The sequence below is a fragment of the Lichenostomus cassidix genome, chromosome 1, assembly GCF_008360975.1.
Source record: "Lichenostomus cassidix isolate B80296 chromosome 1, HeHo_3.0, whole genome shotgun sequence".
Classification (NCBI taxonomy): domain Eukaryota; kingdom Metazoa; phylum Chordata; class Aves; order Passeriformes; family Meliphagidae; genus Lichenostomus; species Lichenostomus cassidix.
In genome coordinates this window covers 19,641,547-19,656,269 of record NC_139479.1, presented here as the reverse complement: position 1 = coordinate 19,656,269, position 14,723 = coordinate 19,641,547, and the positions used below count along the sequence as shown (strand labels likewise).

Below are 14,723 nucleotides of genomic sequence, written 5' to 3'. Positions count from 1 at the left end.
AATGTAGGCTTATAATATGTCATGCTTAAATATAGGTGTTGATGTCTGCTCCTTGCATAATACTACAAAGGCCCTTGAGTTTCTGTAGAAATAAGAAGAGACCAATTTTATCTTCTCTTAATAAGGAAATGTAAAACATATGTATAAAACAGTGCTGAAGAGTGGGAAAAAATGAAAGAAAATTCTTCATTGGACAAATGCTTATATTTAAATCAATTTTTCATTGATGCTGGAAAAATTTGCAATGTGTATGGTTCATGATTCAGCAGCCAGATACTTGCAATAAACAAGTAGTTTATTAATTAAGAGCAGTTGCAGATTTTTGTTGCTTTTCCTGGTCCTTGCAAGTCTCTCATTCTTTGCTCCACAGTGGTTTTGTTTCAGCAACCTGTAACCAGGTGTAAAATGTGCTCTCCTGGGAGCTGGAAAATGCAAGTTTGAAGCTGCTAATTCTTGAATGAATACTTTAATCTTCAGCCTCTTAAATCTGTTAAACCACTTCCACTGCCACCTTTCCCTTTTTATTTTTTTTTCAAATAAAAGTTCTGAGTCAGTTCTCCACAGCCAAAAATACAAATTGGAGCCTGGATTTGGAGCGGAAATTTGAAGCAATGAATCCCAGTCTCAGACAAGTGTCTAATCCACGTCTACAGAAAAACACATAAATCTTTGAAACAGGCACATAACTCTCCCCATTCCTTGTAGAGGGAATTTCATAGCTAACTAGTCTTTGAGAATTATGTTCCAGGAGCTGGATGACTAAAATACTCACTTGGTTACTGGATCCTTAGAAGAGCTAATAGGCATGACAGTATGGAGTGTTACCCTGTCTACCTTCCTGCATGTCTTTTCCAAATAAAATTTCTTTTTCCAAATTAAATTATTGAAGAGGACAGTAAGATTGTTCCAGTTTGGAAAAATTGCTTTCCTTGAATTTCCTTGCTGGTACTGATGTTCATTTTAAAGCCATATGGAGGTTTTGCTTCTTTGTAATTCTGGTGTAATTTCTTTTTGTGCAAACTAGAAGAAACAAATAATCTGGGCAGTGTGAGTGGAAGCACAGCCAGCTGATCAAGGGAAGGGATTGTCCCTTTCTGTGGGACTCTCATCAGATCAAATCGAGATGCTGCACCTGGTTTTGTCACCTGGCACAGGAAAGAAGTGGACAAGCTTGGGTGCTTGGGAGGAGCCAAGGCAATGGGGCTGGAGCGCTCCCACTGTGAGGAGGCAGTGGGGGAGAAGGGACAGCCTGGAGAAGGGATGGCTTGGGAGGCACCTGACAGCCCAGCAGCTACAGGAGGTCCTTGAGGGGAGATGGAGCTGAACCCCTCAAAACAGCACAGGGTGGGAGGGCAAGAGACAAGAGGTACAAGTTGCAACGGGTTTAGGCTGGGTTTAAGGAGAAGCTTTTTCTGAGGTGCTCCTGTGGGGGGAGTGAGGCAGTGGAGCAGGTCACCCCAAGAGTCTATGCCATCCCTCTCCTACAAGGGTTCCAAGCTCTGAAGGCTGCAAGCTATGAGCAGCCTGGTCTGGCCTCAGAACTGGCCCTTCTTTGGACAGGGGGTAGGACTAGAGACCTCCTGAGATCCCCTCCAAGCTGTGACCCTCAAACCTATAGGTACCCAAAATCCTGCCAGTGTTCAGCAGCTTTTATAATATTTCTGTAACAGCCAGTATATGATTGACATCTACTTCAACCCTTCTGATCACCTCTAGCTTCCCTAAAGTCCTTCTTGGAGGGAAGGCAAAAAATGTAGGATCGTTTTATTCTCTAATAAAGCAATTCTTATCTAGGGATTAAAACCTCTAAAATCTTCTCAAACCCTGTATGTATGGATTTAAAGCTTCAGTTCTCTGTATCTTGATTTTTTAAAGCAGGGGAGTGCTTTTTTTATTTAATCTGAGCTAACTAATAGCTGTGTCATAATATATTAAAATCCTTCCTGAGAAGTATTTAACTGAAATTTTTTATGAAAACCTTAGATTATGTCATGTCTGTCTCTGACTCCCCAAGGATTTTTTAGTTCATCTTAGTTTCTAGGCTGTTTAGCTTTTTCAAAAGTAGGTTAAAAAGCTTTCCTCTTAGCACTGTCTTTTAATCTATAGACTTTGCTATTTATATTAGGGTTGTGTAGGACTTCATGATGCTGCCACCAGAAATAAGATTCTGTATCTTTTTGTGTTGTTCATTCTTCACCCACAGAAAGCCAGGAAAGTCTGAAATTACAAAGAGACTGCCTCAATGCTCTTGGCGAATTACAGCATGTGAAGGGGGGAGGATGGATGAAAAGGCAGACAATATGTGTGATAGTGTTGTACAACTTGGATTATGTTACTGGATATGCTGTGTGTGAATTTTTCTGTGCTATTTAAATCCTGGATACAGAACATAGAGAGGAAAAGTTAAAAGGAAGATAAATCAGTATGTGAAGTTGATACTTGTGGTAGTTTTTATAAGACAAAAGTTTCCCACCTTTAATTCTTTGTATTGATTTTTAGTGGGAAGTTTCTCTATAAAATATTTAGAGTGTAAATGCAGAAGAATAACTTAGAAATAAGCTTTTACTTTAGTGGCTGTTTAGAAGTTTCTGCAGGCATTCTTTAAAAGCAAATTGTTTCCCTCCATCCTTCCTTCCCTCTCCACCTTCCAACAAAGAAAGTAGTACTATACCTTCCATAAAATGGAGGCATTTAATCACCCTTCTCCAGAGCTCAAACCAATATAAGCTGGATGGTTATGTTAAAAAAAAAATGAAGACACACACACACAAGTGCTGCAACTGATTTCCACTAAGATCTAAATACACAGCAGTGAAATATCCTGAATTCATGTGTATATATTTTTTGTTCCATTGTGCTACCCTATGTAATCTTTGTCCTTACAGCTTTTAACATTGACATTCTCTTGGGATTATTCAAAGGAAAACATGAAGTATTTATAGCCATAGTTAAAATCTTTATAAATAGTTTATAATATGAACTGCCATAATAAAAGTTTGAAATAGTTTCCATTATAGTTCTTTGTTTTTATATATTCTAAAATTTACAAAATACTTGTTTTAGGGGGTCAAATTTTCCATTCTGTTAGTCTGAAAAGTATTTTTCCTCATTAATTTGGAGTATAATCCTTTCAGCTATTTTGGAATTACAGACAAATGGGGAAAATGCTTTCTCCCTTTGTAGAATAATACTAATGAAAATAAAGAAAATCTTCAGCTACATTTTTAACAATACTACGGGGGAAACAAGTGAATGTTGAAATATGTGGCAACCTCTACTGCCTTTGCTTGCGGAGGGGGAAAAAAATGTTGAAAATGATGGAAAAATAACATCAAACTGTTTCCAGTAACATCTGCTAAGCTTATTAGCAGAAACTAATAAAAACACACCCCCTTAATGACATCGCTGCACATTCCCTTTGCCTGAGGCCATCCAGACATGAGTTAGGCTGAGCTGCTGCAGCTCCCTCCTGGTCTCTAGACCTTCATGGCTCTCGTTCACTGGGCAGATCCCAGTTGTGAGGTGTCAGGGATGTGCCCATCTCCACCTCCCAAGTGCCATGAACAACTCTGGTCCTTCCCTGTCCACTCCTTCTAGGAACCTGCAGCTGTGTAGGGCCAGCCTGCACGGCTGGAAAACTGTGTGTTCATTAGCCTAGCACAGATTAGTGTTGGTTTATCTCAAGTATAGCTTTGCTGAGTCCAAGAGCAGACTTTACCATGCAAGTTAGCAGTGTTGTCATGAGACAGTAGTACCAGAATGGTTCTCATTCATAGTCTTTCTCCAACTGTACTTGTGTCAAGCTGTACTGAAAAATACTAAACCAAGATGAAATTCTTATGTGCATGGACTTGAAACAGGTTTTACTGGTTATCTGGGTCCTGTGGGAGGTGTGTAGCACACAAACCTGCAGGTATGTGGACAAACAGGCTCTCCTGCATGGCAGCAGTGCTATGTCTGTGCTGCTGCTTGCTTGGAGAGCTTTGTGGGTGCCCTGCAGCTCTGGGACAAAGGGATGAGATACAGAACTGAGTCTCCAAGCCCTTTGTGCTCATTCCTCTGCATGTCACTTGCCTGGTCTGGCACTGCAGGGTGACCTGTGCATAGTGTGTTGGGTACTGGCAGTGTCTGCCTGCACTGGGCACTGACATCACTGCAGCCAGAAAGGGGCTGTTGGTCTGCTTCTTATAATGAGGATTTACCCTCAGCGTGGTATAGAAAACTCTTTGTGTAAGGAACATGGTAAAAAAACACACAGGAATGTTTTATCCTTACCTCGTTCTTCAAAAATAAGGTGCACAATCAAGACACAACACAGTTTTGCAGTTAAGCACTCAGATGTGTTTGGAAAGATCAGGAATTTGGCCCCTGCTACCAGAGTTTCACCATTTTTGGCAGTAAAGATGCAGGATAAAAATCAGAAATAATCGAAAAAGCCTGATTCAGATGTTCTGTCTTTTGGGCAAGGCCTTCAAACTGTCTCATTTGTTCTTCCAGGCCCATTGCTCTTGCGTTCCTTGCTCTGCAATTGTCACATTTAGAAAAGGTGCCATGGCTGGTAACTCTCACTGCCCATATAGCAGATGGCTCTGGGCCTTTTGGGGGTTTCTGGAAGCTGCTTTTGTGTCTCAGCCATGCAGTGTCACCTCAAAGCCAATGTTTTCTCTGATAGACCGTGGCCTGTCTCATCACAGTTGGTGCCTGCCCATGCCCATTCTTACAGACCAGCTTGGGACTGAAGATACTTCACACTTATTTTATTGTATATTTATAATATATAAATGTCAGCTGAAAGAGAAACTACACTTTATTCTAGCTTTTGGGGGGGAATAATGTTCATTCCAAAAGTTCCACTGTGTTATTTTCTTCACATCTGAATCAGGTGCAACCAGTTCTGGTAAGGACTCATGCCATCACATTCATTTCACCTCGAAACTGTGAATGTGAAGTACAGATGAAAAATTTACATGGTAATGTTTTGTCTTGTTGAGGTTTTAGCGGAAATCTAGGTACATTAAGTGAAAAGTTAAATTTGAGGTAGTATTAATGCGTTGGCCCTCTTGCCAAAATTAAAGAAAATGGAGTATCATTAGAGCAATTGTGCCATCTTTTTAAAGTTGCAATCTTCCTTAAAGTTTTTGAGCACGTAGCACTAGTTGTAAGATTTAAAGCACATTTTTGTTGGGTGACGTGCATGGAAACGCACACAGACACAGACAATCGGTTACTGCACCATCAGACAATCATGTATTTTGGCCTAATTGGTTTGAAATGAGCGGACACATGCCATTGTCCCTTGGTTTGTCCTAATTGCCATTTTGTGCTCATGTAAGGAAGAAAATCCTTGGTTCTGTTTAGTGGCAGCATTCCCAATTGACTTCAGTTGTTCCAAGAGTGATGAGGTATCTTGGTTCTCAAACTAAATCCAATCATGTGTTTTGATTTCTCAAGCCTCTGTAATTCCTTCCTTTTTTATTTTTTAACAATTTATTTCATTTGCAAGCTCTAGGTCTACTGTCAGCCATTGCTTTCCCATTAGTCTTTCTTTGGCCTCGCAGAGCTTTCCATATAATATATTACTGTAAACAATATTTCTGTTTATTAAAAAAATTGAAGGTGACTCTTCTTAGAATGAAACTATAAAAGAGGTATAACACAATTGCACTAATTAAGAAGAGCGGTTGGGTTTTTTCCCCTTTTTTTCCCTTAGCAAAGGGACAAAAAGGAAAAATCAATACTGGAAAACCCATTTCATTCTGCAGCAAAGGCAGTTGGAAAAGATCCACTTGAACTCTTAGAACTGAAATGCTGGAAGCTGATGTAATTAAGTAAACCAGCTGAGAACTGAAAAACAATCTGATTAAACTAAGGGATTATAAGTATGAAAGATCTGATGCACAATTCAGAATCTTTTGATAGAGGAAGTAAAGTTTGCTGGGAATTTGGTGATTAAAGGCTTGTCTTTTGTTGATGATTAGTTATTTTGCTCTGGGAATTGTTGATTAATTGAAAAATGTTTGAATAGCACTTACAAATTGTTGGAATATCTCTTGTTGCCCTTTCTTTAAATAAATAGATGTGGGTTTGGTTCCAAATGGCTCTTCAGTTTGAAATGTAATTTATAATTTAATGAAAAGTAGTATTCATGCACAAATAAAGCTTTCTGCAATGATGTTCACCAAAGTGTTTAACTGGCCAAATTATTTTTACAAGTATCGTGTTATTTTTTTTTTCTAATTTTAGTTTTGGTAGTTTACTGGATGATGCGTTATTTTTTCCATGACAGGACAACCATTTTGATAATTTATTGCAGATTTTTTTAATTATAAATGCAGTAGGATCAGTTAAATTTTTAAAAAAGATTCATCTGTTCAAAGGCACCTCTTTATAGATATTGCATAGTAAACCAACCTTCTCCCTGAACAATGCTTTGATTTTATTTAAATGAAAACCTCATTTTTGCCAGGTTTGCCCACACAGCATTTGATTCATCAAGAGTGACCTCTTGAAGACAAAATTGCAGGTTAATTGATCACTACCACATGTCTATAGGTGGCATTCCTCCTTTTTCTCTGATTGGCACCAGATTTGGAACACTGATATGGTTGAGCTCACTGGCTAATAATATGAGAAACCCTAATGTATCAAGATCCAAGCTAGGCTTTTATTATATCCGTGCCACTTTTCTGAAGCTCTCAGGTGCAGATGCAGTTGTTGCAACTTTTCATCAGAGTGTGGTCTTACAGGCAGCAGTGAGAATTGGAATGAGCTGTGGCTCCCCAGGTTTGTTTTGGTTTAGTGTGATCTTCTAAAAATCAGCAGAAGGTCAGTGTAAATAAATAGACTTAAAACCAAAATAAGAGCCAGGCTTAACATTTGTCCCTGCAGAATTTCTGAGAAGCCTGTTGCCTTCTGTTATTGAGGTCCCTGTCCTTACTGATGTGCTATAAAATGGGTGACAGATATCTAAGTGAGACAGTATATGCTGTACAACTCAATAACCATTCCCAAAGGAGATCACTCTGTTCTGGGGAATCTCAGCTTTTGTTTTCCCCAAAACAATGAATTTGCTACTGCACTTGTAGAGAAAGCTTCAAAATATTAACAGTACAAGTGATGCAAAGATGTCTGTGAGCATCTGTAACAAACATAGAACAATAGATCTGAGGTGTTTGAATGGCCTCATTTTTGTCACTAAATGGTTTGAGGGACGTGTGGTGATCATTTACAGAGTGAAGATACTTAACAATTTGCTTCCTCATTAAGAAAGGCCAGGGAGATACAGTGCAGACCTTACTGAGAGCACATCTTGGTTTACATTCTTAATTGCAAGATTTCTAGAAGGGCCAACTGTATATTTTAGATTTCACTTTTTTGAAAGAAGATACCTTGATCAAGCCTTACCAGAAGGAGTCAGAAGTCATGCTTGAACAAGATGCATTTTGAACAGGGCTCACTGTTAATTTGGTCACTGACATAATTGGAGCTTGGAAAGACACAATCTTGCATGCTTCATACCTTATAATTAGGAGTGTGATGGTATTAATTCCCTTGTCAGGATATTTGTAAAGAAAAGTTTAGTTAGTTTCATGAAGTGGCAGGAGAGACTGAGAGTGGAGAAGGAGCAGAGTGCTCTTTTCCTCCCCCAGAAGTTTGGTTTGGCATTTTGAGAAAGCAGCATACTGGAGTTTCTCCACAAGAAGAGGCAGCTGTGATAAAAGCCAAGACCAAGGAATGCATCAGTGTGGGCCAAGCAGAGCTCATTAGCCTTTGGGGAAGAGCTGCTGGCTACTGACTCTGTTCTGGCTCTATGGTAAGGCACAGCCGAGAAATACAGAAGCGTTGGGCTCATTGAAAGTTTCTGATGAAAGTATTTTTTAACAGAAAACACAGAGATTGCCTAAATGACTCATTTTGTGAGAAGTGGCTTCTGGCTTTGGGAAGTGTTTTTCATTAAACTACAGAGCATATACAAAACAGTAACACATTGATTTGGCTGTGCTGTCACGGTGCCTTCCTAGAGTCTGTTTTAGTAATTACATTCACATTCTCTTCTCTGAGATGGGGAGACTGTATTGGGTCCTGAGAGATTCACTTTGGTGCATAGGTCCATCTTGAGTGAGAAAATGGCAGCACAAGTGTGTGCGCTCTGGTTCCCATGCAGCAGGGTGTCAAGTTGACAATGTGAAATGTTTGAACTTTCTGGAATGTTTTCATTTTTATGGAACCTCTGCTTTTTGCTTTTTTTTCCACCAAAGCAAATACACAATTTCTCTTCACACCTCCCTATCATTTTAATGACAATGTTGTTGTCATTAAAATTTCAGTTGAGAAAAGACATTTTGGCCTTTTCAAGAGATAAATGAAAATTTGTGTGTTTCAACTTGGGTTTGGAGGCAGGGGGGAGGGAGGAAGAGGGGGACAGTGTTTTTTTTACTATAATGACCAAAAAAAACCCTCCCAAGAAGTTGACAACTGCTCAGTACACGGTTAAAGCAGACTGGAGCTTGCAGAATTTTTCAAGGTGTAAGATGAAGGCCAGACAAGCCATCTGATAAATTTCTATCATCAGGGCTGGATGCACAAATGGGAAGTGTCTGACTTCCTATTTAGGTTTCAGGTTTAGGTTTTAGTTTAGGTGTTTTCCCTAAATGTCTGACCTGTTTCCGCCTTCCTGAGGGGAAGATTGACTGGTCATTCCCAGTCTCTGTGGATGGCATGCTGCTCCAAGTAGCAAATGTAAACTCATTTCTTGAAATAACCTCAGCCATCTCCTGCCCTGGGGTTAGGCTGGAGGGCAGGACATGGCCCTGGAGGAGCCTGTGACCATCATTTAGAAAAGAGATAGAGGAGCTGAGTCTTTAGATGCTATTTCAAAATTGAAAAGTTTATTTTCCCTTGATTCTTCAGCCAAATGTCCCTTATTTATGGCAACAGTGCTAAAATATGGCTGACAGAGGAAAAGCAATCCTTGAGTGAGAGGATGATGGGATGTAAATAAACTAGTCTTAGTTGGCGTGGCTGTCACTGTGCTGAACCATGGCTACACATGAGTCTGCCTTCTCCAGAGCCACTTGCATGGCCCATTAGCAGGATTCCCAGTGCTCCTGGAAGGTTTAATTTGAGAACAGTGGTATGTCAGTGCACAGAGCCAAATCATGTCCAGTGGCTACTCCGGGAAGCAGGCTCTCCTGGCTGTCCAGGCTGCCCAGAGCACAGGGAATTGTGCTGCAGTTTTACTTTGGAGCCAGCTCAGCACCAGGTGAGCCACTTGGTTCAGCAAAAGACAAGGAGCCCTGGAAGCACAATGGTGGCATTTGAGGTAATATCCCAGATATTTACCCCCATAAGGGAATGATTTCTGCAAATCTATCTTGATAGAATTAAGAGCAGAGTGTTTATTTAAGATAAGCGTTACATTTAATTTTGCAGGATCTTGACAACACATCCACTGATGGGGTTTGTATGTTTTGTATCTGTTATACTTTGGGAAGTCTTAAATGGCTCAGGTCACATGTTTGGGCATTCTTAAATATCTACAGCATCACAAGCCAAATTTTTTAAGTGAGACTGAAGTAAACAGAACTTCCCGTTATGTGTAATTAGTGCAGGAAAACGTGTTTCAAGTAAAGAAAGTTCAAACATGTCTGAATGCTTTTTGTTAATCCTCTTGACATTTTGAAGAATTAAGATGTTATTGCTGGTTTAAATGTGAAGTGTCTCCAAAGGCACGTCAGTATTGTTTATAAAGTGCTTTATAAAGTTCTTTCTTTTAAAAAACTATTAATCTAGGTAATACCAGTCATCAGTAACAAAAGGAGACCATCAATTAGCAGAAATAAATCTATCATAGTGGTAACTGAAAGTTTCTGTGATTTTCTACAGAAGTTTGCATTTCTGCATTTAAAAAATAATATATTGAGGGGGAGGTTAGTTGTTTGTTCCTTATGAATCAGTCTTGGAGATACACAAAACATAAGTGTGTTCCTCTCCTCCCCACCATGTCGTTTTTAGCTACTTTCATTTGGATTGTTTATTTGCAGAGAAGAAGGGAATCATGAAGAGCATTAATGAAATTGAGTATGGTCAGCCAAATTTCTACTGAATAGATTTCTCTGGGTAAAAGCCAAAATCTGTATATTTCTTTGGATGGGTAAAAGCTTTGCAGTTGTGTATCTGATTGCTACACTGGCATCTGTGGGAGGGAAGAAACCTTAAATATACGAGTGGAGATCATCTGGTTATTTGTGGCATGGTAACAATGTGTGTATAAAGATATGATCTGACACATATGTCAAAGTAATTCCTGTTGAATGACTTCAGGGAAAACGTATTGTAAATCCACTTATTACTCGGTGTGCTTGGGATTCTGATACAAAGGTAGCTGCTATAGAGGGTTTTCTTTGGGACTGGGAGACTATTTTGCAATCACACTGATTTTCTCTAATTTTAATGCATTTAAGAAAAATCATCTTTAGAAAAACAAACAAAACCTGGCATTCTTCCTTTCCCCTGCCTTCCCTTTCCCAAACCAACCCTCTGTATGTGGGAAATACCATGCTAATGTCTTAAATTGGCAGGATGCATCCAGAAATGGTATTTGTAGTTTCTTGATATTTTTTTTAATAAAGTTCATCTTACCACAGAGTACGTCATTGCTGAAACTGAATTTTTGTAAGAGGTTTCATCTTTACCAACTTTCCTACCACCAAACTCTGAAAGAGCTATTTTTAAAATGCTTTTAAAAGTGTGGGGGTTTTTTTCAACCCACAGCTATCAAATTCTCTTGATTTATTACTATCATGGCCATAGCAATGATACAGATGTATTTTAAGCACTCGGAGATGAAAATGGCCTTAACTGTTGCTGTGAATGTCTGTCTAGTTCTTCACTGTACAGCAATGATTATGCAAAAAGGGCACAGGGGGTTATTAATTATTCAGGTCCAAGTCTGTTTATCTGGAAGAAGTGTATGTAAAGTTATACTGGAAGTGGTGCTTTCACTGCCTGCAGTTGCCAACCTTGGTAACTTAAGCCCTTACCACTGTCAGTGCTTCCAGTCGCCTAACCATGTGGCAGAGAAGTCTGAGCCCATTTTACAGATGAGGGGTTGAAGAGAAAAGAGACTGAGTGGCTTCCCAGGGCAATACGTGGCATGTGTGACAGGAATGGATGTTGGATACAGCTGATGCTGTCCTCAGCCAGAATCTTAGCAGAAAATGTTCATCTTTTCCAAAGGAGATGAAATTTTCCTTATGGAGACTGCATGGCTTTCAGTACTTCGTTTCTTCTTGTTCTTCATGAAACGCAAACTGTAACAATTAAGACTCAAATGTTTGAGGAAGATGTCTCCCAAATTAGCAAGCTATGGTTTCATATGGAAAACCAGCATCCGAGCTATTGATGAAATACAGCCCAGGATAATAAAAGGCTTACCAGGGTTCGAAAGACCTCCATTTACATAAATATGCAAAGACATCTGTTACAGTCATGAGTGACCTGCTGGTTTAAACCATCAGCAGGGGAAACGCCGTCGATCAGCATCGCCTGCAGTAGCAGGTGCTACTTTAGGCAGCAGAAATTGCTGAAGAGGTTTTCGATGAACAAAGACGACCTTTCCACTTGCCAAGAAGAGGCATATGGGAAATCAAAACACCCTGCACACGCCCACGGTCTTTCATTTGTAGCGCGCAGAGAGAGCCCAGCGTGCGCCTCTGGGGCCAAGGCTGTACGTGATCACTTATAGGTATGGTGTGGCTGACAGGGCTGCAAAGTTTATGTCTGAGGAGTACTTGGGTTTTTTAAAACCAAACTACTTAAGCCGGATTCCCAAACAGGAATGATTCATCAAGATTTAATGGAAAACGTTCAAAACAAATTTATCATCTAAAGCCGGTGTTTTTATTACCAGAGTATGTGCCCAAAATAGTGTAAAACTGTCATCCTAAAGGTTGCGATCACTTAGATGTAAAATTGGAGTTTAATACTTGCTCACCATTAATCAACAGAGACATTATAATATTACAGCTTTATATAATGTGAGGATATTTGTCTTCCTTGTTGGCTCAAGGTGTATGATGTTCTCTCTCTTTCTCTTCCCCTCCTCCCCCATTCATTGCGTAACATAGTTTTCTAAGGAAAGAATCTCTCTTCAGTGGATGAATGACTGGACAAAAAACTGCATTACAAATTCAGGGCTGCAAAAAGCTTATAATTTGATATGTTATATATGACTGTAATTGCCAGCAGTTCTGAAAAGAAAACACACAGTAATGAGGAGTGTCCGAAGAACCTGTAGTAAAGCCACACAAGTAAAAGAGTTGACATTAGAAAAGTCTTCCAATATTTAAAGTGCGCCCTCTGACTCTCTCATTTATGTTACATACTGCTCTGAACTGTAATAAAAGGTGCAGTACAGCCTGAGTGCTTGATTCACAATATTTGCCGTGTGCCTCACAGCTGTAATAACTGTATGAGATCTTTAAATACCTAAACAATTCCCACTTTTGTTTTGATAACATATTTCATAGTAAATTAAGATTTTAAAAACAAACCTGTTCTTTTCTCTCCCTTTGAACAGAGCGTGGATCACACTTCTCGTGAACCTCATCATATTGAGGTTGGGCTAAGATGAGCATAACCAGTGACGAAGTGAATTTCTTGGTGTATCGCTATCTCCAGGAATCGGGTAAATTCCTTGTCCTTCTTCATAACTTCTGGTCATGAGTGAAATGGGAACATTGCCGTTTTGTGTGATGTTGCTCTAGGAATGTTGCCTTGAGTTTTTCAGACTGATAGACTAAATATTTCTTGCAGAAACCCATGTTTCTTTGAAATCGTGGTCTTGGATATAATAAAGGTGCAAACATGCACAGGTACAAAATAAACATTGCATTTAGGCAAAACAAGGAAATTAATTACATTATGTTAACAAATGTTTTGGTAGTTATGTCAGCCAAAATAATTTTTGGCAGCACAGGCAAAAAGCACATATATGTTGTATCTTTTCTTTATTAGCTACTTGAACTTGTTTACATTGTATTTATTTTTGGCTGTAAACAGAAGTTTGGGTGCAAGTTTCTGATGTTTTAGACTATTATTAGGGTAATTATGTTTGTAAATTGAGCTGGACAGGTGTCAGCATGGGTCTGTCTCAGTACCACTTCCACCTCTATCTGTTTTCGTATTGGAAAATATCACAGGGCTTTAAAATATCTTTAAAAAATAAATTGAAACTTACATTTTGGGGTTTATATTGTTTCCGTAGTCTTGTTTCCACTCTTTGACTGCAAGAAGTAGAAAGTCTCGTAGCTAGTGGAAAATGTTCTGTTACTGTAGAAATTACAGGGAAGCTGAGAAACATTGACAAAGGATTTATAACCAGCATCAGAGTTTACTTGGTACTGACCCTATGTTTTGCATTGGTAAAAGTAGAATTGACTACAAATATTCCATGTTTCACATGCTGAAACAAACAAACAAAAAAAAATCTTTGGAAAATAGATGTCATCCTGTCAAAAGACTTGAAGCCAGTTTTAGAATAAGCCTTCCAGACCTGAGAGGCATCTTGTACAGAGAATAGAATGCCAGCAGGTCAAAGATACAGGATAACCTGCTTCTGTTGGTCACTATAACTTGTATTGATTAGATACATTGTTTTGAGTTGTTTCTTCCACTTGCAAGATTATTTCAATCCCTGGAAACCAAATCCCCATGCGAAGAATCTCCACTGAAATTAGGAAGGTTTATCATACTTTTTTAGGGTTTGGTCTTTTAAAACAGTTCTTGGAAAGTCCACTTGTGGTCTGTGTTAGCTGTTGTCTCATACTCTCTAATAATGGAGCTTATAAAAAGTTGTCTACATCTGCTGTGCAAACAGATGAAAGGAAAAGAGGAACTAAGAAAATGAAAATTTCATCCAAAGTTTTTAAAAATAAGCCATTGTGTACTGCACTGGAAAGAGCTTTTAGACATTGGAGCAGTGCACCAATGGATGTAATTAAAGCATAAAGAAACCTGAAATTATTTTACATTGTTGTATTTGGGTTGTAGGAGATTCTACATAACAGTGTACTAATACAGTAGCTTTTCCTGATGTGAAAAAAGAAAACCAGCCTTTTTTATTCCTACTGATACATCATGAAGTGGGTTAGTGTTGTGTAGTGATTCAGGAGGCTTTACAAAGTCAATCAAGAACGGTAGGATCAGCCAAATGTCAGGAAAAAGTTACTCTGAATAACCAACCTCCCACAAGCAAGCAGTCACTTTAGCCATTTTACAGAGAACTTAACATTCAAATTTACATGTTAATGGCAAGTTGTGCTGCTCTTACTTTCTTATCTAGAGGGTCAAAAATTTTTCTTATTTAATCCACACATACTGAAGGCATTCACAAAAACATTGTGTTTCCACTGTTCTGTTGTATTTCACACATATGAGAGAGTGGAAGTTGAGGTGAAAATTTGAAGAAATATTTAAACATGCTTCAAACTGAGCATATTGAAATATAGATGCTAGATATGGAGTTAGTAGATATACCTGAAAGTTTGTTAGTAATTCCATTCAGCAAGTAAGAGCTGTAGCCAATAATGAATCCACTAAACTTCTTTAAAAGCTTCTTACATTTAGTTTGAACCTTTTTTCGTATTGTCATTGTTCTTTCCAAATAAATTTTTATATTTGTATTTTCAGATGAAGTGAGGCAATAAGACAGAAACTGTTAT

The 14,723-nt window shown here is 38.8% G+C and overlaps 1 protein-coding gene across 3 annotated transcripts in view; it reads left to right on the top strand.

Moving 5' to 3' along the window:
• The window catches only part of TBL1X (transducin beta like 1 X-linked), a 189,456-nt gene that overhangs the window by 123,477 nt on the left and 51,256 nt on the right, over positions 1 to 14,723 (top strand). For all 3 annotated transcript variants that reach the window (XM_085052436.1, XM_085052426.1, XM_085052445.1), the window contains one exon: positions 12,581 to 12,688. In XM_085052436.1, the coding sequence (XP_084908562.1) occupies positions 12,631 to 12,688 (58 nt within the window). In that variant the 5' untranslated portion in view covers positions 12,581 to 12,630. The remainder of the gene's footprint in view (positions 1 to 12,580; positions 12,689 to 14,723) is intronic.